The 25,998-nt window shown below is 41.9% G+C and overlaps 1 protein-coding gene across 1 annotated transcript; it reads right to left on the bottom strand.

Annotated features, from left to right (window-relative positions):
* Nucleotides 1-404: 404 nt before the first annotated feature.
* Nucleotides 405-25,296, bottom strand: man2b1 (mannosidase, alpha, class 2B, member 1). The gene is given in 23 exon segments (XM_052101209.1): nt 405-549; nt 4,217-4,313; nt 4,582-4,731; nt 7,203-7,424; nt 7,548-7,628; nt 10,519-10,606; nt 10,769-10,870; nt 10,951-11,193; nt 13,085-13,212; nt 13,576-13,758; nt 13,882-13,998; nt 14,091-14,198; nt 16,845-16,954; nt 17,037-17,115; nt 17,193-17,313; nt 17,412-17,611; nt 18,526-18,671; nt 18,943-19,075; nt 22,729-22,757; nt 22,760-22,921; nt 23,035-23,208; nt 23,402-23,504; nt 25,192-25,296. Coding segments are annotated over 23 exon segments (2,988 nt in total). The 5' UTR covers nt 25,294-25,296; the 3' UTR covers nt 405-439.
* Nucleotides 25,297-25,998: the final 702 nt, after the last annotated feature.

The raw sequence follows: 25,998 nt of genomic DNA, 5'->3' as shown, positions 1-25,998 counted from the left end.
TTACATTAACTTGAGTCGTTTACTGTAAGTTTTGCTCTCCACGGCATGCATAAGTGGGACACATTCTTAAATTTAGTTTTACTTACAAAATGTCTTCTTTTTGCCTGGCAAATAAAAAGCAAGTGAATGTGCCGTTGTTTTTAATAATGTACCAGAGGATGAACAGAACACAGATCATGCATCATTTAAAACATTTACATTTATTCAATTATTAATTACAAATGTGAAAACATCAGATGCACAGTAGAAAAATATAAGATTAAAAAAATCTTGCACAAATGAGATCTTGATGATGACTCCCTAAAAACATGATGATTGATTTTAGTCTCCAGCACCAGTTCTGGTAAGATTATGCTTGATTTTGTGGTGATTTTGTGTTCATTATAGTTCAGCTGTTGGACAATCCAGCGTAAATCTCTGACGGGATAGCTTGTCAGTTTTAATGCTGTCGCACCCTTAACAGGAAGGTGCGGATCTCCATTGGGTTTAGTGTGACTTCCCATGGTGAGGGGTCTCTTTCACTGAGAGGAAGGGCTTTTGCGGTCTTATCTGAAAGACAAAAATATCCAACACTTTAATTGCACAACAACGTGATCTATCGGACACATTTTGAATTATTGTTATAAAAAAAAAAGCCACAAAATGGACAATCTAATGTTTTATAATAAGAGGGGGAAACAGGACAGTCTTTTTACCTGTGTATCCTATTCACAATTCCTATATATTAGCCAAAATTGACATTTCATTATTTAAATGCATTAAAGCTGAATATGTATACTGAGAATATGTGCGTACTCCGGGTAGGGAATGAGGTATTGCTCCAAGTGAAGGAGTTCAAGTAACTCGGGGGCTTGTTGACGAGTTAGGGGACAATGGAGCGGGAGGTTGGCCGGAGAATCGGGGCAGCGGGGGCGGTATTGCACTCGCTCTATCGCACCGTTGTCACGAAAAGAGAGCTGAGCCGGAAGGCAAAGCTCTCGATCTACCGGTCAATTTTTGTTCCTACCCTTACCTATGGTCATGAAGGTTGGGTCATGACCGAAAGAACTAGGTCGCGAGTACAAGCGGCCGAAATGGGCTTCCTCAGAAGGGTGGCGGCTTCTCCCTTAGAGATAGGGTGAGGAGCTCAGTCATCCGTGAGGAGCTCGGAGTAGAGCCGCTGCTCCTTTGCATTGAAAGGAGTCAGTTGAGGTGATTTGGGTAACTGGTAAGGATGCCCCCTGGCCGCCTGCCTAGGGAGGTGTTTCAGGCGCGCCCAGCTGGGAGGAGGCCTCGGGGAAGACCCAGGATTAGGTGGAGAGATTACATCTCCACACTGGCCTGGGAACGCCTCGGGGTCCCCCAGTCAGAGCTGGTTAATGTGGCTCGGGATAGGGAAGTTTGGGGCCCCCTGCTGGAGCTGCTGCCCCCGTGACCCAACTTCGGATATGCAGTTATAACAACTGTAAGTAGTTCATTCACGGGTTGATTTCCTCAAACTAAGCACGTCTCTTTGGTACAGAGAACACTGAAATAGTTTGACGTGACCTCACAATAAATTTACCATGGTTTTACTACAGAAAAAAAAACATTTAACCATGATATTTGTTGTGAAACCATAGTAAAAATACAGTCATATTAAAACTATGGTATTAAAAAATCATTATTTTGTGGTTATGGTTTTACATTAACATTTATGCATTTGGCAGATGCTTTTATCCAAAGCGACTTACAGTGCACTTATTACAGGGACAATCCCCCCCGGAGCAACCTGGAGTTAAGTGCCTTACTCAAGGACACAATGGTGGTGGCTGTGGGGATCAAACCAGCAACCTTCTGATTACCAGTTTACCAGTTATGTGCTTAGACCACTACGCCACAACCACTCCAGCAGGGGCATATAGTATACTACGAATACTACAGTTTAATTATGATGTTAATTACTGTTTAATGTTGGTTACATTTGTTTTTATTTTTGGCGGTGTCCTCTAACGGCACTGCACGTTACGGTTCGACTCGCTTTACTTTTCCACTGCAGTTTAGTGCCGCCTCAATGTGGGTGGGATTATAGGTAGGGATGTCCCGATCAGGTTTTTTTGCCTCCGAGTCATTTGATTTTGAGTATCTACCGATACCGAGTCCCGATCCGATACTTATATAATACATAAAAAAAGAATAAAGAAGAGCGAAAAAACAGATCCAGGATGTTCCTTATTTTTTTATTGAATTCACCTTATTTCAACATTCAACAACTCTGCTAACAAACAGAGCACTTCTGTGAGTTAGCTTGAACAATCAAGTAATAAATAACATAAATTCTTCACTTTTGGACTTTAGTGCAACAGTAAATATAAAAAAGTCTAACATAAAAACAAATAGCACCTCAACTTAAAATACCTGGCAGGCATGTAAACAAATAAAAAAATAAAAGTGCCACAGTGTTTGCAAACCAGTAATGTGCTTTTAGGAACTGCGAATGGCAGGTCACTCATTGCGATCATTTGTGCTATCTTGGTTGTGATGTCCTGCGCCTTCGCGCAGTCACGGGGCATTTTTTCTCTCCTCTTCAAACTACTCTGCAGCGTGAGCTGACTCGTCTTCGGCTGGGTTGCCTGGGTAAACTCGCTGTATTGTGTCGGGTGTTTGTTTTTGAGTTGCAGTATCAGGTTTGTTGTGTTAAATGTAGCCTTTTCCTTTCCACCTCTTGCAATCCCCAGTTTACATATCTCACAGTTTGCTATGGCAATGTTGTCATCAACTTTATAATATCTCCAGACCGCAGACAAACTCGCGCTTTCCGCTTCAAGCTGCTTCCGTATTCTACTTCGCCTGCATTTAACCAATAGCGTCTCTGAAACAAAGTGATGTCATGCCGCACGCGTTGCTGTATCTGTGTGGAGTCAAAAGGGTCTAACTCTGCCACCGCATAACTATAGATGTGTTAAAAAATTATGATAATATATATACATATATATCCGAGTCCTGATCGGGAGGTAACGTCCGATTTCGATCGAGTCTGAAACCACGTGATCGGGCTCGATTTCAAATCACGTGATCGGATCTGGACATCCCTAATTATAGGCTGATCGTCATAGTTGCGCCGCCTCTACTGCCGTGACATCATCTTAAACGTGACACATACATTACTGACTGTAAACTATAACACAACCGCTAGCTGTTAGCTATTAGGTCATTGTGCTGCATAAACCTGCATTCACACTACCAGTGACACTCATTTACAATGAGAGCTGGCGACTTCCTGCAACACGAGTGACGGCGACCGGATGTGGGCGTGTCCAGCGATGCAACAAAGTTGAGACATTTTTTTACTTTATGCAAATGAAGAGCGACTTTTGGAAGCAACAGCCAATACGAGAGATGGTAGCACTAACGTGATCCTAATATTTTAATAATAATAATATTCATTGTAAAGAAACAGTGCAGTTTAGACTCTCCATACACACCACTAGCGACCTAACCGCCAGCCACTGGCGACATGCAGCGACAAAGTAGCCGGCAGTGTGAACGCAGCTTTAAGCAGTTGTTCATTAGGATTTTACACAAGTGTAACAGTTGAATTGGTCTGGTTGTTTTAGAAGCTTTCCAGTTGCTGGTCAACTAAATAAAGTGAAGCTTTTAAGCGGAGTTTAGAGTTAACGTAACAAACGTACCATCCTCCATCGTGGACTCCAGCCATGGCTAGATTGCGTCCATTTGGTCGAACCACTTCCACTTTTCCTTGACGGTTCTGTAGTCACTTTTAAGTGTTTTTAACTTTTCCTTACACTGTTGGTAGGTCCGGTGGTAGCCGTGTGCGGCCAACAGCTGAGACACTTCCTGAGAGACATTTACATTTCGTTCATTGCTAACGAGAGGAACGTCTGCACCTCGTTTATTGACCACGGCGTGGTTTTGCGCACAGACATTTCTTTTACAATTTGAAAGTCGCGTGAACAAATGATTCTGCTATCGCTGTTGCTAACTTTAAAACTAGCGGATTGATGTCCCGTGTGACTCTGATAGTGACGATTCTCTCTGACCAATCAGTGATCTGCAGGATTTTTACATCACATTTAGTATCGGCTCGGCTCGCTTAGAACCTCGACCGAGGTGGAACTATAAAATTATCAGGTACAAGGTAGTATCCACAATTAGCCAAATACAAAAGTCTGAGAAAAATATTCAGATATATTTTTTTGTAAAATGCATCTTGTTTCAAAATGCTCCATGTCATTACCAGTGTGCCACTGCAGCCGATTCATGTCCTCTTTCCACTGGTTTGCCCCCAGACTCATCTCGGACGCTCCGAGCACCTCAAGAGTAGAGAACATCTTCTGCACAGACACAAAGAGAAGCAGTTTATCATTATTATAATTATTTATAATCATGCTTTTATTCAAAATGGCAATATGGCGCATGTTTGAGAAATACACACGACTGTAGGATGTCCCATTTGGTATTTTTAAGGTACAAAAAGGCACCCTTTTGAAACACAATCAGTGCTTGATGGCAGCAATGTAAAGGGAAATGAGTGCTGTTTGTAGTACTCTTGATTTAATGGGAACAGGTGTTGAGTGGGCTGGTCTCCTGTGTGTGTGTTACCTGTAGGTTGACTGTAACAGGCTGTGAGTGGGTTTTGCTCTCTTTGGCCTGATACTGATGTTCCAGTCTAATCAGAACCAAATCCTTGTCCCACTGAGACAGTGTCAGCAGGTGAACAGCAGGAGGCAGAGCAGCCTGCAGCCCAGAAAACTGAGGAAGAGAGAAGAGAATAATGCCCATCCAATTTTTCAGCCATCTTTGTTTCGGATGTATTTACCCATTTATTTTTTCTTTTCTAGTTGTTCGTGAACACTACGGGAATGTTTTTTTTTTCCTGTTAAAGTTTTGCATACTAAAATAACCATATTTTTACCTTGATATTCATAACAAAACAAAAAAACTATGGTAGTAAAAATAATTTTGTGGTTATTTTGAACATAGTATTTGTAGTAAAACCACAAGATGTTTAATCTATAGTTAAACTATGTGGATAAAGTATTAAAACCATAGTTACTACAATATTACTATAGTAAAATAATGGTTTCTGTCAAAAACAAAATTAATAAAAAAGGTTAGCCTAAAGCAATCATGGTTCCTACAATATTACTGTAAATATGCTACTATTGAGTGGGAACGCAGAACTTATTGAGAGGGAACGCAGAACTTATTGAGAGGGAACGCAGAACTATTGAGTGGGAACGCAGAACTATTGAGAGGGAGCGCAGAACTTATTGAGAGGGAACGCAGAACTATTGAGTGGGAACGCAGAACTATTGAGAGGGAGCGCAGAACTATTGAGTGGGAACGCAGAACTATTGAGTGGGAACGCAAAACTATTGAGTGGGAACGCAGAACTTATTGAGAGGGAACGCAGAACTATTGAGTGGGAACGCAAAACTATTGAGTGGGAACGCAGAACTTATTGAGAGGGAACGCAGAACTATTGAGTGGGAACGCAGAACTATTGAGAGGGAGCGCAGAACTTATTGAGTGGGAACGCAGAACTTATTGAGAGGGAACGCAGAACTATTGAGAGGGAACGCAGAACTTATTGAGAGGGAACGCAGAACTATTGAGAGGGAACGCAGAACTTATTGAGAGGGAACGCAGAACTATTGAGTGGGAACGCAGAACTATTGAGAGGGAGCGCAGAACTTATTGAGAGGGAACGCAGAACTATTGAGTGGGAACGCAGAACTATTGAGAGGGAGCGCAGAACTTATTGAGAGGGAACGCAGAACTATTGAGTGGGAACGCAGAACTATTGAGTGGGAACGCAAAACTATTGAGTGGGAACGCAGAACTTATTGAGAGGGAACGCAGAACTATTGAGTGGGAACGCAGAACTATTGAGAGGGAGCGCAGAACTTATTGAGTGGGAACGCAGAACTTATTGAGAGGGAACGCAGAACTATTGAGAGGGAACGCAGAACTTATTGAGAGGGAACGCAGAACTATTGAGAGGGAACGCAGAACTATTGAGAGGGAATGCAAAACTATTGAGTGGGAACGCAGAACTATTGAGTGGGAACGCAGAACTATTGAGTGGGAACGCAGAACTATTGAGTGGGAACGCAGAACTATTGAGAGGGAACGCAGAACTATTGAGTGGGAACGCAAAACTATTGAGTGGGAACGCAGAACTATTGAGAGGGAGCGCAGAACTTATTGAGTGGGAACGCAGAACTTATTGAGAGGGAACGCAGAACTATTGAGAGGGAACGCAGAACTTATTGAGAGGGAACGCAGAACTATTGAGAGGGAACGCAGAACTATTGAGAGGGAATGCAAAACTATTGAGTGGGAACGCAGAACTATTGAGTGGGAACGCAAAACTATTGAGTGGGAACGCAGAACTATTGAGTGGGAACGCAGAACTATTGAGAGGGAACGCAGAACTATTGAGTGGGAACGCAAAACTATTGAGTGGGAACGCAGAACTATTGAGAGGGAGCGCAGAACTTATTGAGTGGGAACGCAGAACTTATTGAGAGGGAAAGCAGAACTATTGTGGGGGAACGCAGAACTATTGAGAGGGAACGCAGAACTATTGAGTGGGAACGCAAAACTGTTGAGTGGGAACGCAGAACTTATTGAGTGGGAACGCAGAACTATTGAGAGGGAACGCAGAACTATTGAGTGGGAACGCAAAACTGTTGAGTGGGAACGCAGAACTTATTGAGTGGGAACGCAGAACTATTGAGAGGGAACGCAGAACTATTGAGAGGGAACGCAGAACTATTGAGAGGGAGCGCAGAACTTATTGAGTGGGAACGCAGAGCTATTGAGAGGGAACGCAGAACTATTGAGAGGGAACGCAGAACTATTGAGTGGGAACGCAGAACTATTGAGTGGGAACGCAGAACTATTGAGAGGGAAAGCAGAACTATTGAGAGGGAGCGCAGAACTATTGAGTGGGAACGCAGAACTATCGCGAGGGAACGCAGAACTATTGCGAGGGAAAAACACTCACAAAGTGCACATTTCTATTTCCATATTTTAGATAGATTCTAGATAGATTATAGACCTGAGCATAACTAAAAAAAGATAGTCATACGTTACAGAAATAACCATGACTGAAGGATTTCTTTGAGTTTACAAGGCTTTTTTGAGTCTGGAAAATCAGTTTTCCATGACTGAGGGAACCCCTAATAGAGTCCATCCATCCATCTCCCACAAACCTCCAGTTTAGTGTTGGCGGAAGGCGTTCCATCCTGGAAGGACAGCAGGGGTTGGAGTACCATTCCCTGAGCGAGGGGTCTGTGAGCATCTGCGGCCATATCTGGAGGAGTGAGAGTCAACAGCAGACGTCCTCGGGCAACTAAGCCATCACCAAACACGCCCAGCTCAGAGAGAGGCTCACCCACCCCACGGACATCATCATACAGCAGTCTCCTGTGCAGCTGACAGAGAGAGAGAGAGCATATAGAGACCATGTGACTGGGTATGATAGTGTCTAAATGAAACGAGAGAGAGAGAGAGAGACACTGAAAGAGAAAATAAAAGTTAAGTTAATTATATTTTACCATGATCTCCAGTGAGCCATTATTGATACTGCTGGCCCCTTGAGAACGATCGGTCACAACTGTCAGCTGATGCTTGTCATCCTACACACACACACACACACACACACACTAACTAAAACAGCATATAATTGTATTTAACAAAAATCAACATGCCGTGAAAGATGCTGAATTTCTTAACCTCTTAATCAGTGGATCGAAAATTCTGGACATTTACCAGCCAGTGGCAAATTTGGCAAAACAATATTTGGTCTCATATGCAAATGCATTGGAGATTTGCACATAATGTAAACGATCGATCTATAAGAACTGATATCGAGATCGTTCAAATGAAGATCGTGATTCATTGGGATATCTATATTTTTACCCAGGCCTGAAAACCAGAGCTCTTCCTGAATGGCATACAATTAATATAGAAGTCGACTGATAGCTGATTTTGGCGATACCGATTTTTTTTTTTACCAAAATCCCAATATTAATCAGAAAAAAATATTGGGTGCATAATGTGGAACTTTTAATTGTTTAACACAGGGGACTCTTATTTTGAAATGAAGGAGACTTGGCACCATTACAATGCTCTATTTTTTATATTGACCAAATTGAGCTTTTTATAGCCTATATATTTTTATTATTCACAATATATTAAGCTGGACACATGTTGTATAGTGCTGTGAAAAAGTATTTGCCCCCATGCTGATCTCTTCTGTTTTTGTGTATGTCTCATACTAACGTGTTTCAAATATTCAAACAAAATGTAACATAAAACAAAGGCAATCTGAGAAAACACAAAATACAGTTTTTAAATTATAATGCTATTTACTGAAGCAAAAATGTTATCCAATAGCAACTAGGCCAATGTGAAATCCTTAGTTACTAAATCCCCAAATCTATGAAACTACATTCATAATGGGGTTCAGCTGGACTAGACACATCCAGACCTGATTAATGCCAGCCCTCTTCAATCAAATCAACACATAAATACAACTTTTTAAGCAGCATGAAGTTGGCTAACAGGTTTCACCCATTAGCACACTATGCCAGACCTTGGCATAGTGTTATAATGGGTGAAACATGTTAGCCAACTTTATGCTGCTGAAAAAGTTGTATTTATGTGTAGAAAGAAATTCCAGAAATGACTAGGAAAAAGGTGATGGAAATACATCAGTCTGGGACGGGTTATAAAGCCATTCCAAAAAATCTGGGACACCAAAGAACCACAGTGAAAGCCATTAATCTCCAATGGTGGTGGCGTAGTGGCTAAAACACAGGGCTGTTAATCAGTAGGTCACAGGTTCTAACCCCACGGCCACCACCATTGTGTCCTAGAGCAAGGCACTTAACTCCAGGTTGCTCCGGGGGGATTGTCCCTGTAATAAGTGCACTGTAAGTCGCTTTGGATAAAAGCGTCTGCCAAATGCATAAATGTAAATGTAAATAGGGAAAACGTGGCACAGTAGTGAACCTTCCCAGAAGTGGCTGACCTTCCAAACGTCCTCCAAGAGCACAGCGATGACTTATCCAGGAAGTTTCAAGGAAAATCCAAGGAACTGCAGGCCTCACTCACATCAATAAAGGTCACTGTTAATGACCCCACTATCAGATAGATACTGGGCAAAAATGCCATCCATGGAAGAGTGGCTTGTCTGAATTTGGCCAAAACACACTTTGATGATCCTCAAAGCTTTTGGGAGAATGTTCCGTGGACTGATGATTTGAAAGCGGACATCATACCTATGGTCAAGCATGGTGGGGTGGTGTGATGGTGTGGGGATGCTTTGCTGCTTCAGGGCAACTTTTAACAATTAGGGAAACATGAATTCTGCACTCTGAGATCCTAAATGAGAAGGTCCGGTCATTAGTCTGTGAGATGAAGCTCAAGCGCAACTGCATTATGCAGCAAGACATTGATCTAAAGCATAGGAGTATGTCCACCTCTAAATGACTCAAAGTAAGCAAAATGAAAGTTTAGGAGAGGTCTAGTCAAAGTCCTGACTTGAAACCGATTAAGATGCTGAGGCAGGACCTTAAACAGGCACTTCATGCTTGAAAACCCTCCAATGTGGCTGAACTAAAGCAGTTCTGCAAAGAAGAGTGGGCCAAAATTCCCCCACGGCGTGGTGAAAGACTGATCTCCAGTTATCGGAAGTGTTTGCTTGCACTTGCTGCTGCTATAGGTGGCACAACCAGCTATTAAGTTTAAGGGGGCAGTTAGTTTTTCACATGGGTGATGTAGGTGTTGGATAACCTTTTTGCTTCAATAAAGAAAAATCTATATTTGAAAACTGTATTTTGTTGCCTTTGTTTAATGTTTTATCTCGTTTTGAGATCTAAAACAATTTAGTATGTGGAAAAAAACCCCACAAAAATAGAAGAAACCAGGAAGGGGGCAAATACTTTTTCACAGCACTGTATGTGCACTGTATGTGCTGACGAGGGACATTTCCATAAAGCTGTATTTTCCTTTGCATGCACTTGCTTCAATAATAAAAAAAAAAATTCAATTATCAGAGGAACACAGAGGAACTATCAGTAGAGATTTTTGCCAATAACCGCTAGTTCAAAAAGCAACTATCGGCACCGATTAATCAGTAAAACCGATATATCGGTCTCCCTCTATAATGTAGTATACTGAAATATAGTATTGTCTATTTTTTAGAAGTTACTTACCTCATGCTTTAGTGACTATTCCATGTTTTAGACATATTAAATATTATTTAAATATCTTTAAAAGTTCACTGGTTCATACAGTCCTGAAGTGCATTAAGGTTAAACACATCTGGCGTGCGGTCTAATGCAGGAGAGCTCTTTAGTTTGATCAAATGTCTTACTGGCGTTTCGTTGGCAGATACTAACATGCTTTAGATTGAGCTTAAGTTGTAGTGAACTCAAAATATTCCTTTAAATGCAACGAAAACAGTCATGAAAATAAATGCAGGATCCAAAGATCTGACGTGATTGGCTGCACGGCACTCACCTTGATGTAAGCGCGAGAGTTGATTGGATAGAAGTTTCCAGCGACTGGCTCGGTCTGCTTCAAGTCCCACGTGGGCCTATAATCTTTCCTAAAATAACACAATAACAGGGCTAAAAAGAGGCCAAAATAATAAATGAATAAAAATACAACATGCATAAATCATTCAGGGCTTTCAACAGCAATGTGCCCTCTCTGAAATTTCTCCAGTCTTGCTCATTTCTCCGTTTCAATGATCTATTAATCTCCTCACCGTCGCTCTAGGACTTCTCTTCCATTGGAATCGGTGTAAAAATAGCCAGAAGACTTGATGTCAGTGTCCAAACGAGTGATCACCTCTTTCCCGAAACCATCCCTGAAAAGGAAACAAAAAAGAGAACAGATATAAGACAGAAAGACAGATATTTATCCAGTGAAATAATGTTGTGGACTCACTTGATGGGCAGAGGTCCGACAGTCCACTCCAGCTCTAGCTCCCTGCGGCCCGCGTACAAACGGACCACCTGAGACACCCAAGGACTGAACCACTGTGTCACCTCTTGTACTGTGTCGGATACCGTCACAGTCTGTATGTCAGCAGTCTTGTTGATGATGAATGGAGTTGATGAGTTTGGTCTGAAGATATAAGCCCCCGATGGCTGATTGCTATCATTGTTGTTACCAGCACTTGCATTATACCTGTAATGGTCAGGGGTGCAAACAAAGACACATTGCTGAACACTGCTGTTATGACTTCCCTTTTCTGAAACCATAAATTATGATACATTCTGAAACTCTCAGCCTAAGAAACTGCTGAAAAATCATGCAAAGAATTTAGTCAAAAATGTGTTTATTTTTGTTCTTTTTCTTATCTGACATTATATATCTCTGGGTGTAAATAAGGTGGCTCCGAAAAACTGCTTTACACATGCAAACACAACAATGACTAAAGGTTTGCACAGCATGCAGACATGATTTTAGTCATGAGATTTCACAGAATAAGTTTCATTCTGTGTCATTTGAGTCATCATTGAGTCTGTGTCGTGTATTTGGCGCCATCTCCTGGTGGTCATATGTAACATTGTGCTTCATGTGGATTATCGAATGATCTCTGCATCAGATTAACTTGTGCATGGGCTCATTTGAAAGATAATCACCTCCTCTAAGTAATGCAATGTGATATTTTATGTTCCATTTATTTTAGCGAAGTTATACGCAAAAACGCGGCATATAAGCAACACCAACATAATTGTCAAAGACATACTAAACTATTACTTGCTATATTTCTGTCTGTGATTTAAACAATAGCCTGGTTGTATTCTACTCTTTGAGGGCATTGAGGCTTTTCAACAACACATGACACCAGAGGTGGGTAGTAACGCGTTACATTTACTTGAGTAACGTTTTGTGGAAAACGTTTAGAGTGGGTCTAAAAGTGGGTACTCAAGTAAATTTCATAAAAATGATTTATTTATTTTTTTACTTTTACTTCTTTACAATGTCTGGCAATACTGTCGTTACATTATTGGGTTTACATTTGAATGAATGTGTCATTTATTGAGAGATTATTGAATGGGACTTTTAATTGAGCGGAAGTTCACAGCTGCGCGCGATGAGACGCTTCCGCTTGAGTGATGAGTCTGTCACTCAAGTCATCAGTGCAGTTGCATCAAACTCTTCAAAGTGAAGCACTTTATTCGCTCCACACAGTAAAAAAAAAATTATAGTTTCGTCATGCAATGCCTTCATTTAACAGCAAGACAAGCTGATATTTCAAGATTAAAGTCACAGCTCCAACTTGCATGCAGCACGCGTAGGTAAATTCTGGCTCTAATTCTAACGTGGGCTTTCCTGTGTAGTGAGATGGTCATTTCCAGGGTGATTCTGTAATTGGGCTCTTATGACATCCGTTTTTAAGTGTAAATGTTTTAGTTAGTGCAGCGATATATCAGTGTGCTTTGTCCCGCATGTCATAAGCAGTATTTATGCATTTACTCGACGCCCTCGCGGCTACATCAGGCGGATTAACTGTATAAATACATATAAACATGTAAATGAATCGCTGCCATTCGCGTGATCGACAACTGGCGCGCGAACAGACAGCATTTCTGCGCGTGCACAGCGAGGTGCGCGGGGCGCGCGCGCGTGTGATGTGCGGACATGAGGCAATCGTGTCGACGAGAGTGGCTGTGTCGCTATCGTACACTCATTCACTATTCCCTATATAGTGAATGGCAGTTAGTGCACTACACCGCAGCAGTAAGTGAATTACAATTCTCATTATTTACTCACCCTCATGCCACCCCAGATGTGTATGACTTTCTTTCATCTGCTACATTCAATAACATAACATTTAATATTATGTCATCTAGTCTCTACACTCATGTTGTTCCAAACCAGTGTGAGGCTTTATATTACAGTATTTTAAGTTATGATTACCTTGGGAAGCTACAGCCCCCAACACTGGTACTATGGAACAAAAACACAGTAATACTACAGTACTTTTTTGTAAGTGTCATTTCTGATGTTTGAATTAGACTTTTCTGGTTGATCCGAGTTTTGCATCACATTTTCTATTTGTCAGAGAAACCATGAAGGTCTGTAACAAGCTAAACTGACCAGTAAGAAGTTCTGAGTGAGCTGGATGGTTTGCTGGGTTTCCAGGTTTGTCAGGCTCTTCAACAGACCTGTAGTGTCATCGAAGGTCACCTTCAGGAACTAAAACACAAAGTGAAGAACTGGATGATCATCTCTGCTCATTAAATCATGAAAGTCTAATTAAAATTCAGTTGATTTTGAGTAGAGTAGTTTTTCACTTTGTCACCCTCTCACTGACCCTCAAACCCTAACCGACCCCATTCACTTTCATGGTAAGTGCCTTACTGTAACCGCAATTTTTACTTTTTAAAAATTAACAAGGGACGAGTCGAAATGATTGTTTGTGGTAATCAACATTATGCCCATGGTATTGACCCCAGAACATTCCTTTAAAACTTCTATAAATAAATGATGTCTTTTGTGACTGGAACCTCAAAGCTCTTTGGATGTAAAACATAAGTGCTGTTGTGCTGCACCATGTACCTTGTTCTGAATGGAGCGAGGGACTCTGGGTTCGGGCTTGGCTACGGGTGGATCCTCCCGAAGCAAGGAGATGACGTACGTACTATAGCCAAGAGGAGGAGCTTCAACCTGGAAGACCAGCTCACCTTTAGCATAACCCCTGTTCCGCCTCAATTCCTGTGTGGACTTTGACAGTGCAACCACCTGAGAGACAGCAAGGTAGCGAGAAAGCGGGCAAGGGAATTTTATTGCATACACATCACAAATGCAGCACAAACCAATGTGCTGTTGTGCCATAAAAGGCGTAGACATACAGTAGTTTCTAACCTGGCTGTCCACGGCTTTCCCGTTTGCATCAGTAACACTATATAGAGAACCGTTGACGGGCAAGCGAACAGGCCAGTTTACAGTCCTGGCCAGAGGATTGTACACATTCATAGAGAACTGAAAGAAAGATTATTTGAGTTTTTGTTGCACTTTGTGCATCTAATGTATCATGCGTTTATTTATTAGAATATGGTCGGTGTGTGTAGTACCTTGAGGCTGCTTTCTGTGAGGGGACACACACTGATGTTGAGATTCTCACAGAACACACGTGGAGCTTCAGAACCGCTGAGAACAGACAGAGAATTCTGAACTAGAACCTGGAGAGAGAGAGAGAGAGAATTCTATATGTTCATTCATTTCTATCTAAATGTCTTGCTGAATGTTTATTTTAATGTTATATTTAGGGGCCAAGCACTGAAAGTTCTGTTAGTGTTCTTATTACTAGTATTCTGCTTCCGCTCTTGAAGTCTATGGCAGCCCATAGAACCGTATGTAGGAAAATGGTGGAATTTGGCACACTGATAGGGGTGGGTATGACTAGCCCCCACAAGAAATTTGAAGTCTCTAACTCAAACCCTCAAGTGCCACCATAGTTTTGTCCTCTGATTCTTTGGGTCATGCCGAGTCCTTAACGGCCCGGCCACAAGATTTTCCATAATTTTTCATTTCCAGAAAAACCTACTTTTTCGAAATCCTCCTAGACTGCACGTCCAATTCACTTGAAATTTTTGTATGTATCAACTAGAGACATTCATGACAAAAGGTTCTGAGATTCATGAAGATAGATAGCTATTTTTTGCTTATAACTTCTGAATAGTTTGGCCTAAAATTTTGAGACTGGTCACTTAAGATTCCTTGGGGCATTTGACATTGTAGGCCATATTTCCTGTCTGCCATTTGAATTTCATTGAGCACCTACTTTTTCAAACTAGTCCTATATCTAGTTTGTAAATATAAAAGCTTCATGGCCATGCCCACTGACTTTGCACGTATGACGTATCGCATAACACTTCGCTTAAGGCATAGCACTCTTAAAATAGAGCCCCTAATGTCACCTTGACTTTTGGTAATAAGGCATTTTTGGGATTTTTGTATTGTTACACTATTCAAGAGAAAGGTTGAGGAATACTAAAGAGGTGGGGGTATAATCCCCCAACCAAAAAAAGGATGAGGTACAAGGGGTCCAGTGTCACTAAAAGTCCTGCTGATTCAACTGTTTAAAACATTATTTTTAAGGGAACTGGGTAACTCGGTGAGTAAAGATCCTGACTAACAACCCTGGAGTCACAACTTCAAACCCAGGGCGTGCTGAGTGACTCCAGCCAGGTCTCCTAAGCAACCAAATTGGCCCGGTTGCTAGGGAGGGTAGAGTCCATAGACTGTAAAAAAGATGGATGACGCCCCTTCGCTCTTTTCCATTGGTGAGAACTGAAGCCACCAGTGTCCCGATATGGCGCTGACATCTTGGGACTTGAGTCTGCGCAGTTGCGATTTCGGGACCAGACCTGCGCAGTAGTGAGCAGGAAGTAAAGCCGCGAAATCAAGGCCCCGCCCTCACTCTCGCTGAATCAATCGCAAGCACACGCCCCTGCACACACCCCTGCACTGACGGTGTGAAATAATGAATTATAGAAATTTAGATATTAAATTTAAAGCTCCAATCTCCTCAGTCCTCCGAAGATCCCGAAAAAAAAGTCAGTTGGTGCTTCAGTGACTACTTCGCTCAGAGAACCTGTCAATCACAGCTGTCAATCATGATGTCACAGCACCGTTTTTATAGCATCAAATAACTAAAAACAAACTTATTTTGAAAACAAACACTTGAAATGACATCAACGTGATAGAAACGACAGTAAATGACAGAAACTATCTTTGGAAAAAAGATATGTGAAGTGTAATTTAATTGTTTAGTTGGTCTCACGTCCTGTTGAATAACATGGGGAGGCGGGGTTTATGACCTATACTAGGACCAGTCACCAGGGGGAGATCGAGACGTTTTGGCTTCACTTTTGAGGGCTTGTGCGGCACGCTTGGTAGAGTCACGTGGGGAAACCTCCTTGTGGTCATGATTAGGGGTTCTCGCTCTCAATGGGGCGTGTGGTGAGTTGTGTGTGGATCGTGGATAGTAGCATGAGTCTCCGCGGTGTCATGCACAACGAGTCACGTGATAAGATGCGCGGATTGACGGTCTCAGACACAAGGCAACTGGGATCTGGGAAACTGGGAAAACATCTGGTGGGTCTGGGTATCTCAGCGAGTACTGCCGCTGACTACCACACCTGGAGTCATGAGTTTGAATCCAGGGTGTGCTGAGTGACTCCAGCCAGGTCTCCTAAGCAACCAAATTGGCCCGGTTGCTAGGGAGGGTAGAGTCACATGGGGTAACCTCCGTGGTCGGTAATGTGTGGTTCTCGCTCTCGGTGGGGCACATGGCGAGTTGTTCTAGGATGTCGCGGAGAGTAGCATGAGCCTCCACACACGCTACGTCTCCGTGATAACGCGCTCAGCAAGCCACGTGATAACAAATTCTCCAAGAAGCTTGAAACATCCTATCTGCCAACAACCAAGAAATACTGTGTCCAGGAGTAGCTAGGAGAATTGGTGCTGTTTTAAAGGCAAAGGTCGTCACATCGAATATTGATTTAGCTTTTTATGTTTTCTGGGCTTTGTATGACATTAAGTGATAAATAAAAACTATTTATGTAATTATTTTTGAAGACATCCTAACTCTGCAAAATTTTTCACAAGTGCCTAAAACTTTTGCACAGTACTGTACATTTTCAAAGTAAGCCCCCCCTTGTTTGGTCACGTATGCACACATTGCTGTTTGAATTACAAGCTCAGGGAATGCAGTCAATGCTTTTCCTTTTAAATTGAGTGCAATATACAGTCTGTGGTAGTTTGTCATGCTTTATCTTGCATAAGATAAATTAGAGGAAGTCTAAAACTGACAACTATTGTACCTCACAATGTGCCCAGCCTATAGCCAGTCTTCTGGCGTAGTCGTTTGCCACGTGCTGTTTCTCTGTCCCAGACACGGCATCATGATGTTGGGCCACACCCATCGCCCTCTCTAAGTGATGAAACAAGACGTCAAACTGACCAGCCATCTGCAGCTAATAGAAGTGATGGGTTTATGACTAATGTAAACTTACTCATAGTATCGCTGTCGCCTTCACCAAATGGCCCAGATCTGGACTTGGGACCCCCAAGCACCTCCAGCTGGTTGCAGGTCTGGAGGAGCAAAATCAGACAATAGAGTTTAGAAACAAACCACTGCAATGTAGAAAGTGAATGTCTGTGGTAATCACCTGTAGTCGGCTGTTACTCAGTCTTTCGTATAATTTCAGCGCCGGGCGGCTGGTGAAGTAACCTGTCCAGAAATTATGAGCATCATCAGCGTAAGGGAAGAAATCATCGGTCTTCAGAGGCCTATAAAAAACAACAAAGAAAACCAACACAGGAAAACATTGAATATCATGAAAATATTAGGAAGACATTCTAATATGTTTAAAAGTATTAAAACAGACCATTTGAGATTGGCTTGATTGAGTTCCTGGAGGTAGCATGAGGGTGTTGAATAAAGCACGTTCACCTGACTCCCTTTAGCTTGCAGGGCATTAACATACTTGATCAGTTTATCCATGTTCTTATACCACAGATTGGCATTTTCATACTGGAAGTCTGAACCCATTGTCATGATGATGTGGTTTGTCTTATAAACTGCAGCCTGGAAACAAAAACGTGTGCCACAAACAGTTGACAATACGATCCTAAGAGTGTTGTTGCTTTGTTGTTAGGAACTACTTTTTTGTTTATTTTTTCTCCCCAATCTGGAACGCCCAATTCCCAATATGCTCTAAATCCTCGTGGTGATGTAGTGACTCGCCTCAACCCGGGTGGCGGAGGACGAATCTCAGTTGCCTCCACGTCTGAGACCGTCAATCCGCGCATCTTGTCACGTGGCTTGTTGAGCGCGTTACCGCGAAGACGTAGCATGTGTGGAGGCTTCGCGCTATTCTCCGCAGCATCCATGCTTAACTCACCAAGTGCCCCACCGAGAGCGAGAACCACATTATAGTGACCACGAGAAAGCTACCCCATATGACCCTAGCATTTGCGTACTTTACAATTCACTCAAGTGAATACTGGCGTAATAGCGTTGGGAGACCACAAGAGGGTGATATAACCCAGTTATTTGGTTGCTTAGGAGACTTGGCTCTAGTCACTCAGGACGCCCTGGATTCGATCCCACGACTCCAGGGTTGATAGTCAGCTTCTTTACTCACTAAGCTTCCCAGGCCCCCTAGGAACTATTTGTTAATTAAAAAAATGAAATGATGTCAAATTAATCAGATTGTGCATTTCAAGAATGAAAGTGATGTTGATGAGTTTGCAGGTTAGTGTATGAAACTGTTGTAACTGCGCAAACTGAACAATTAGAAACTATTATACAATTTCTCTGTGTGTATATCTGAATAGGTCTTTTATTCAAGCTGTCAAACCTTGTGTAGGTTATATGAACGATGTACATACACAATACATCATCCACTAATGGCTAGAGTCATTTATCTTTGTCCTTTTGATAATACACACACTATATTATTTACATTATTGAGTACTACTCCAATGCGGTTTACTTGCCTGCGTATGGGAAGCATTTAAGAACTTCTGAACTATCTCGTCCACATTATAGTCCTCAAGGTCCGGGTCATCTCTTATGGGAGCATCATCACATGACTGATCCCAGCAGAAGCCCTCAGGAGGATTATATCCATTGGGGAGAACACCTGTAGAAATGGAAACTCCTCAAATTTCATTTAAAAGGAATTGACATTCACTCTTCGACATACTGTCCCTTATGTCCACATATTCAACATTATGCATTCATGCAGGGCGTATCATAATGCGAGGATACTTAAATGATGCATAGTGCAGAAATAGTCTAAAATAATGCACAGGAAGTGTTAAATGGATCTTGCAGAATTTGACAGTTTGGGAAACTATTGCTGTTTGATTGGAATGTCAATAGAGAGCAGCAGCACGTTTACAGATTTGTACCTGTAAATAGATCGGCGAGAGGAGGCGTCAGGCTTTCACTGGCCCTCCAGAGCATCTCCATCTCTTTGGTCTTCATCCTGTGAGCCTTGTCCTGATAGTCCAGACGCCCGAAGAAGAAGCCGTCATAGCCCATCTGTAAACAAAACACAGGAGAGGCATCAGAGTTGAAGCTGCGTACACACTGCCAGCATGACATCGACTGCATCCCATTAATTTTCAACGAGAGCACAGCGACTTCCGGCGACACGAGCTGTCGCGACCGTTGGTGACTAGATGTGGGCGTGTCCAGCGACGCGACAAAGTTGAGACAAGTTCAGCTTTATTCAAATGAAGAGCGACTAACGGAAGCGACAGCCAATAGGAGAGAAGACGGGAGAGCTCACGTGATCCTTCTCTCTCTAAGCTCCTGCAGTAACGGAAAGATGGATGAAAGGCTAATTCTTGCTGTTAGCAATTTTCCAGTGCTCTATGATATGGATATGGTATATCCAGCCGCAGCTCTTGCACCAGCCGGTGGTAGTCGCCGTGCTGACTCCGAGATTGAATGGTTTTGTGGACCCAGACAGACATAAACAGCCGCTATGGCAAACAGCACGCCTTGTTTCTAATTCATGGCAAGGCAAGGCAAGTTTATTTATATAGCACATTTCATACACAATGGTTATTCAAAGTGATTTACATAGAAGAGATTAAAATAAGAATAAAAAAATAAGAATAATTGAAACAGTCAAGGTAGCTTGAATGAATAATAAAAGGTCGGTCCACCTTTTATTTCTTTTTGTCTATCTTGGCTCGTTGCATCATCTGTATACTTAATTTATATCACTTGCTTTTTCCAAGGCTGTTCAAATGAGCCTTTTTTTTTAATCCCCTTTTCTCCCAATTTGGAATGCCCATTTCCCACTACCGAGTAGATCCTCGTGGTGGCGCGGTTACTCGCCTCAATCCGGGTGGCGTGAGGACGAGTCTCAGTTGCCTCCTCTTCTGAAACCGTCAATCCGCGCATCTTATCACGTGACTCGTTGTGCATGACACAGCGGAGACTCACAGCATGTGGAGGTTCATGCTACTATCCACGATCCACACACAACTCACCACACGCCCCATTGAGAGCGAGAACCACTAATCACCACCACGAGGAGGTTACCCCATGTGACTCTACTCTCCCTAGCAACCGGGCCAATTTACATGTATGCATTTGGCAGACACTTTTATCCAAAGCGACTTACAGTGCCCTTATTACAGGGACAATCCCCCCTGGAGCAACCTGGAGTTAAGTGTCTTGCTCAAGGACACAATGGTGGTGGCTGTGGGGATCGAACCAGCAACCTTCTGATTAACAGTTGTGTGCTTTAGCCCACTACGCCACCATCACGCCGCACACCCTGTATTCGAACTCGCGACTCCAGGTGTGATAGTCAGCGGCAATACTCGCTGAGCTACCCAGACCCCCCAATATAAGTAAATATTAATAATTAATTAAATGGATCCATCTGCTCAACAAAATCACACACAGTAATTCCACTTTGAGGTTTGGTTGCAATAAGAGTATCTTCTGTTCCATTTTGAACAAAAAAAACAGATAACGAAAACACGGGTATTTTATTCTTTTTTTATTTATCTGCAAAAGTAAATAAAACTAACACAAACAAATGTATTCATTTTTTTAAAAAAAAGTAGAATTCTAGCCTTTTTCTATTTTTTGCTTCTCATTCTCCTTTCTCAAAACGAATAATCTAAATAAACTCTTATTTTAATTTACATATCTCTTCTCATCAACACTTACCAAAGCCACCAGCAGGGGGAGTAAAGATAAGAGACCCAATATATATTATCTGTGGGGAAAGAGGATGTGACTATTCAGATGATAAATAATAGTATAGTAAATATGGCTTTTTGTGGAAAAACTATTGTTATCATAGTGATTTTAAGGGGAAGGAAAACCCTATTCGGATGGGATTAGATTACCGGATGATTGTCTGTATGTCAATACTGCAGATGTCTGTAAATGTCCCGTCGGTTTGCATAGAACTTAAGCGATGTGTGCAGAAATCACAGTGATGGGCGTGTATGCATTTACACACTACCGCCACGTAACTCTCCCATCGGAAAATGTTTGGCAGAGTTGAGGAATTATGCAGGAAATATTAAACATGAGCATATACTGTATCTGGGATTATTAGAAGGTATTGGTTGGGATATCTGGCAAAATACAACAGAACTGGTGAAATTTACAAGCCTGAAATCCGATATTACACGCTTGAAAAAAAATTATATTTGTCCCTCTGCAAAATATGTTATGGGGGGGTCTCGACAGCATAAAATGCTTGAGAAAAACATGCATCAGTCCAAACGCAACAGCTAGCGTTATCTGCAGTTCATCTGAAGTGAAGCGTGTTTTACAATTTCCGGTGTCTTCTCTTGGCCAACATCCACTTCAGACACTTGAAGAACTTGTTAAAGGGTTCACTGGTCGGGCAGGTTCACTGGCTTTTGACCAGCATGTCAGTTTGCACGGGATTATAACCAGGGGGTTATTTTATAGAAGGTAAAATAGCCTACGCTATCATCTTTATCGGTATGGGATGTCAACGTGCAGTCCTTAAAGATGAATGGGCATTCGACCAATTCTCGTGGGATTAAAATCAGGGAGAAACTCTGGTAAGTATTACCTTTCCCGACGTCCCCAAATTTTTACATTTACATTTATGCATTTGGCAGACGCTTTAATCCAAAGCGACTTACAGTGCACTTATTACAGGGACAATCCCCCCAGAGCAACCTGGAGTTAAGTGCCTTGTTCAAGGACACAATGGTAGTGGCTGTGGGGATCAAACCAGCAACCTTCTGATTAACAGCCCTGTGCTTTAGCCACTACGCCACCACCACTCCACTCCAAATAAAACTAATATCAAGCATAGGGACCAGGAGAACATAAAGATAGAAGTGTCAATATTCGTTAGCCTTCACGTGAACTTCCGTGGACATTTCGGGAAATAACAGCCTACAGATGAGTTACAGATAATTGGAATATCGAATTTACAAAATCAGTATTAGGGCCCTTACATAGTCAACGCATCGGTACGCGTACGCGTCTGAAAGGCTACGCGTCACTACGCTTCGGCCGCCATTATGCGTCGATGCGTAGCCAAATGTGTCGTCCTAGTTTTTGATACGCGACGCACCGATGCACGCAATACTATGCGTTGTCGGTGGGGGCGACATTGCAAGTATATTATGTTTACAGAAGAAGATTTGAATACAATGGCGGGCGAAGAGGAAAAATTTATACAATACATCAAATTTTGGCGCCGACATCCTAAAATATTGGAAATGTCTCTCCTCGTCCATGCTTCGCATGGGAAGCACCAGAGACACAAACTCACCATCCTGATCTCTTTTTTGGTTTAAAGGGCGAACATACCACCGTCTATCTCTGCGCTGACTTTGATGCCGCCTTTGTAAAATCAGCAATATGCACTCCTCTTCAGTTGCCATTTTGATCTGAATATGACGTGACCCGACTCTACTAATATCACCAGACTCTACTACCCCCTGTTGCGGGAGCGGTGTATTGCATTTCACGCATCGCCCGTGACGCTTGCGTCTGCTTGCGTCCACTGTTTAGACTATGAAAGGGAGTGCGTCGCTCGCGTTGCTTGCGTTGCTTGCTCGCATTGACTATGTAACGGCCCTTAAGGTCATTTTTGTCAAATTTATTAGATTATTAGTGGGAATACAAATGCGCTCGGATACAAAGTAGCGACTATAATGTGAAGTGGGTACCTGAGCAAAGATGGAGGCGTGTTCTCGGCATGTCCGAAGGGGTCGATGTGCCAGGCCACCCGGGGACGCCCACACTCGCCAAAGGTGTCATTCAGAAATCGCAGCCCCAGAGTCATCTGATCTATGACAGCGCTGTAGTGTGTGGTGGCCTCATCGCTCATACACCAGCCGCCATTTATGAACTCAAGACGACCTTTGAAAATGATACAGTTAGAAATGGAAGTAATAAAAAGGTCCTAACTGAGAGTGTACTGCCATGAAAAGTGTTTTATTATCCAGAATGAGCTGCAAAAACACTCTTCTCACCCTCGTTGACCAGCTGGGTTACGATTCGCTGTGTGTCCTGACTCTGTTGCCTCCACCACCGGTAAAAAAAGGCCGTCTCTACGTAGATAAAACGGCGGGCTGGATCCTTCTGTAGCTGATCAACGACTGAATCCAGAATATACTGAACACCTGCATGCTGGATGGTGTTTCGGTCTGAAAGAACACAATGACTGTTTATTTGGTCTAACACAATGATGACTACTGCAGTAAAACATTAAGTGTGATCACGCCAACGCTGTGAAAATATCATACGACAAGCAGCATACAAGTCATGTGACATGTGACATGGAGAAAGTCATCTAGTATCAAACCACTGCAGCCTGAAGATACATGACAAACTATTCACCTCCATAGTAATACTGATCCACCGTCTTGAGCCACCCAACATCATCATGTGTGTGAGGAACCAGGTGGACATTCAGCATGGATGGTTTTGTGGCGGGACATGACTGCAAACATTCAAGGAGATCAAAACACAGAAACAGCGATGCACATAAGACAAAACTTCCTCATGTTTCAATGTGAATTTGAAACACTTTAGAGGACGTAAATCAATTTATTTGTGCAACAATTTGGTGTGTATAATATATATACTGTATATACATACACACACAATTCATACATATGTTATACATGTATGTACACCAACCAGCCACAACAATAAACCGCTTGCCTAATACTGTGTAGGTCCCCCTCGTGCCGCCTAAACAGCGCCAACCCGCATCTCAGAACAGCATTCATAGATGATATTCTTCTCATCACAATTGTACGGAGTGGTTATCTCTTTTTAAGCTATTTAAATTATGGGGACACTAGAAATGTCCTCATAAACCACATTTATAGCATAATACCCTTGTAATTACCAGTTTGTAACCTAAAAAATCGTCCTCGTAAAACACATAAACATGCCCACACACAGACACACACTCTTGCACACACACACACACACACACACACACTCTTGCGCACACACACACACTATCTCTCTCACACACACTATCTCTCTCACACACATAGACACACACACTCTCACAAACACTCACACAAACACATTCACACACACAGACACACACACTCTCACAAACACTCACACACTCTCTCTCGCACACAGACACACACACTCTCTCTCACACACACACACTCAGACACAAACACTCTCACACACTCTCTTTCTCACACACATAGACACAGACACACTCACACACACACACTCTCTCTCTCACACAAACACTCTCACACACACTCTCTCTCTTACTCTCACACACACAAACACTCTCACACACACTCTCTCTCTTACTCTCACACACACAAACACTCTCACACACTCTTTTTTCTCTCTCACACACATAGACACAAACACTCTCTCTCTCTCTCACACACACAAACACTCACACACACATTCTCTCTTTCTCTCACACACACACTTTTTCTCTCTCACACACACACACACACACACACATAGACACAAACACTCTCTCTTTCTCTCACACACACAAACACTCACACACACATTCTCTCTTTCTCTCACACACACACTTTTTCTCTCTCACACACACACTCACATAGACACAAACACTCTCTCTCTCTTTCACACACACAAACACTCACACACACATTCTCTTTCTCTCACACACACACTTTTTCTCTCTCACACACACACTCACATAGACACAAACACTCTCACACAAACACTCTCTCTCTCTCACACACAAACACTCACACACACATTCTCTCTTTCTCTCACACACACACTTTTCTCTCTCACACACACACACACTACACATAGACACAAACACTCTCTTTCTCTCACACACAAACACTGCACACACATTCTCTCTTTCTCTCACACACACACTTTTCTCTCTCACACACACTCACATAGACACACACACTCTCTTTCTCACACACACACACATATATATATATATATGACTTCTACTTGAGAGCAGATTTAAGCTAAAGAAACCGACTCAAACCACTATTTCAAAAAATACAATAGTATGTCCCAAAAAACGTGATATTTTCGTTTAGTGTTGAACTACATCAGCGTCAGGTTTTAACATTCATTTTTAGCCAAACCTCTCGAGTCTCTTACAGATAAAATATTTTACAAATGAACCCATTAACTAAACTCACCTTATAACCACAGATGGAGTCTCGAGCTGTGGGGAATGTAAACACAGAACAGATAAACAACAGCAGCACACAACACAGAAGAAGCTTCGCCATGATGAACATGAAACTTCATCATATGACATGAGACATGTGACTCCTACATGTCATGTGAACGGCCTGACAAAATAAAAGTCTCGAATAATAATATTCCTCAACAAAACATAAAACCACAGACATTAAATCACTTATTTTAAAAAAAATGAAAGTAATTTTGAATATGTGTTTTGGATTAAATTCCCAGTTTCTGAAATATCCTCTATTTTCCGCCAGGTGGCGACATTGTTACTCGTGCAAAGTCCAAATGTACAAAACTATTATATTATATTTTTGAGTGGAGAAAACATGTATTATATTATTTAAGGGTGATCATGGAGAAGATAATTTATATATATATATATATAGTAAAACTGAATGATCATCCCAGCAAAATGTGTTAATGATTTATGAAGTATAAGAATGCCACTTATTGATTGTTTATTTATAATTGTTGTATAATTACTGTATTTTATTTTATATGGGGTGTATACAGTATATTAATCATTGAAAATTAATATTGTCCGAGGTGATAATTTTAAATCTGTTTAAAAACACAGGTCTAGTTTGTAGAAATATAATTTTTGTATCCATGTTGGTTTAATAATAATACAAATTAAAATAAAAAACTATTTGAAGCATTTTCTACAAAATAATATAAATGCTACAGACTTTCCATGCACTTTGAACACTTGAGTGTACGCAACTTAATCATTAATTTCACTAAAGAATTCT

Source organism: Xyrauchen texanus, chromosome 32 (genome assembly GCF_025860055.1).
Source record: "Xyrauchen texanus isolate HMW12.3.18 chromosome 32, RBS_HiC_50CHRs, whole genome shotgun sequence".
Classification (NCBI taxonomy): domain Eukaryota; kingdom Metazoa; phylum Chordata; class Actinopteri; order Cypriniformes; family Catostomidae; genus Xyrauchen; species Xyrauchen texanus.
This window is presented reverse-complemented; position numbering and strand designations above follow the sequence as displayed.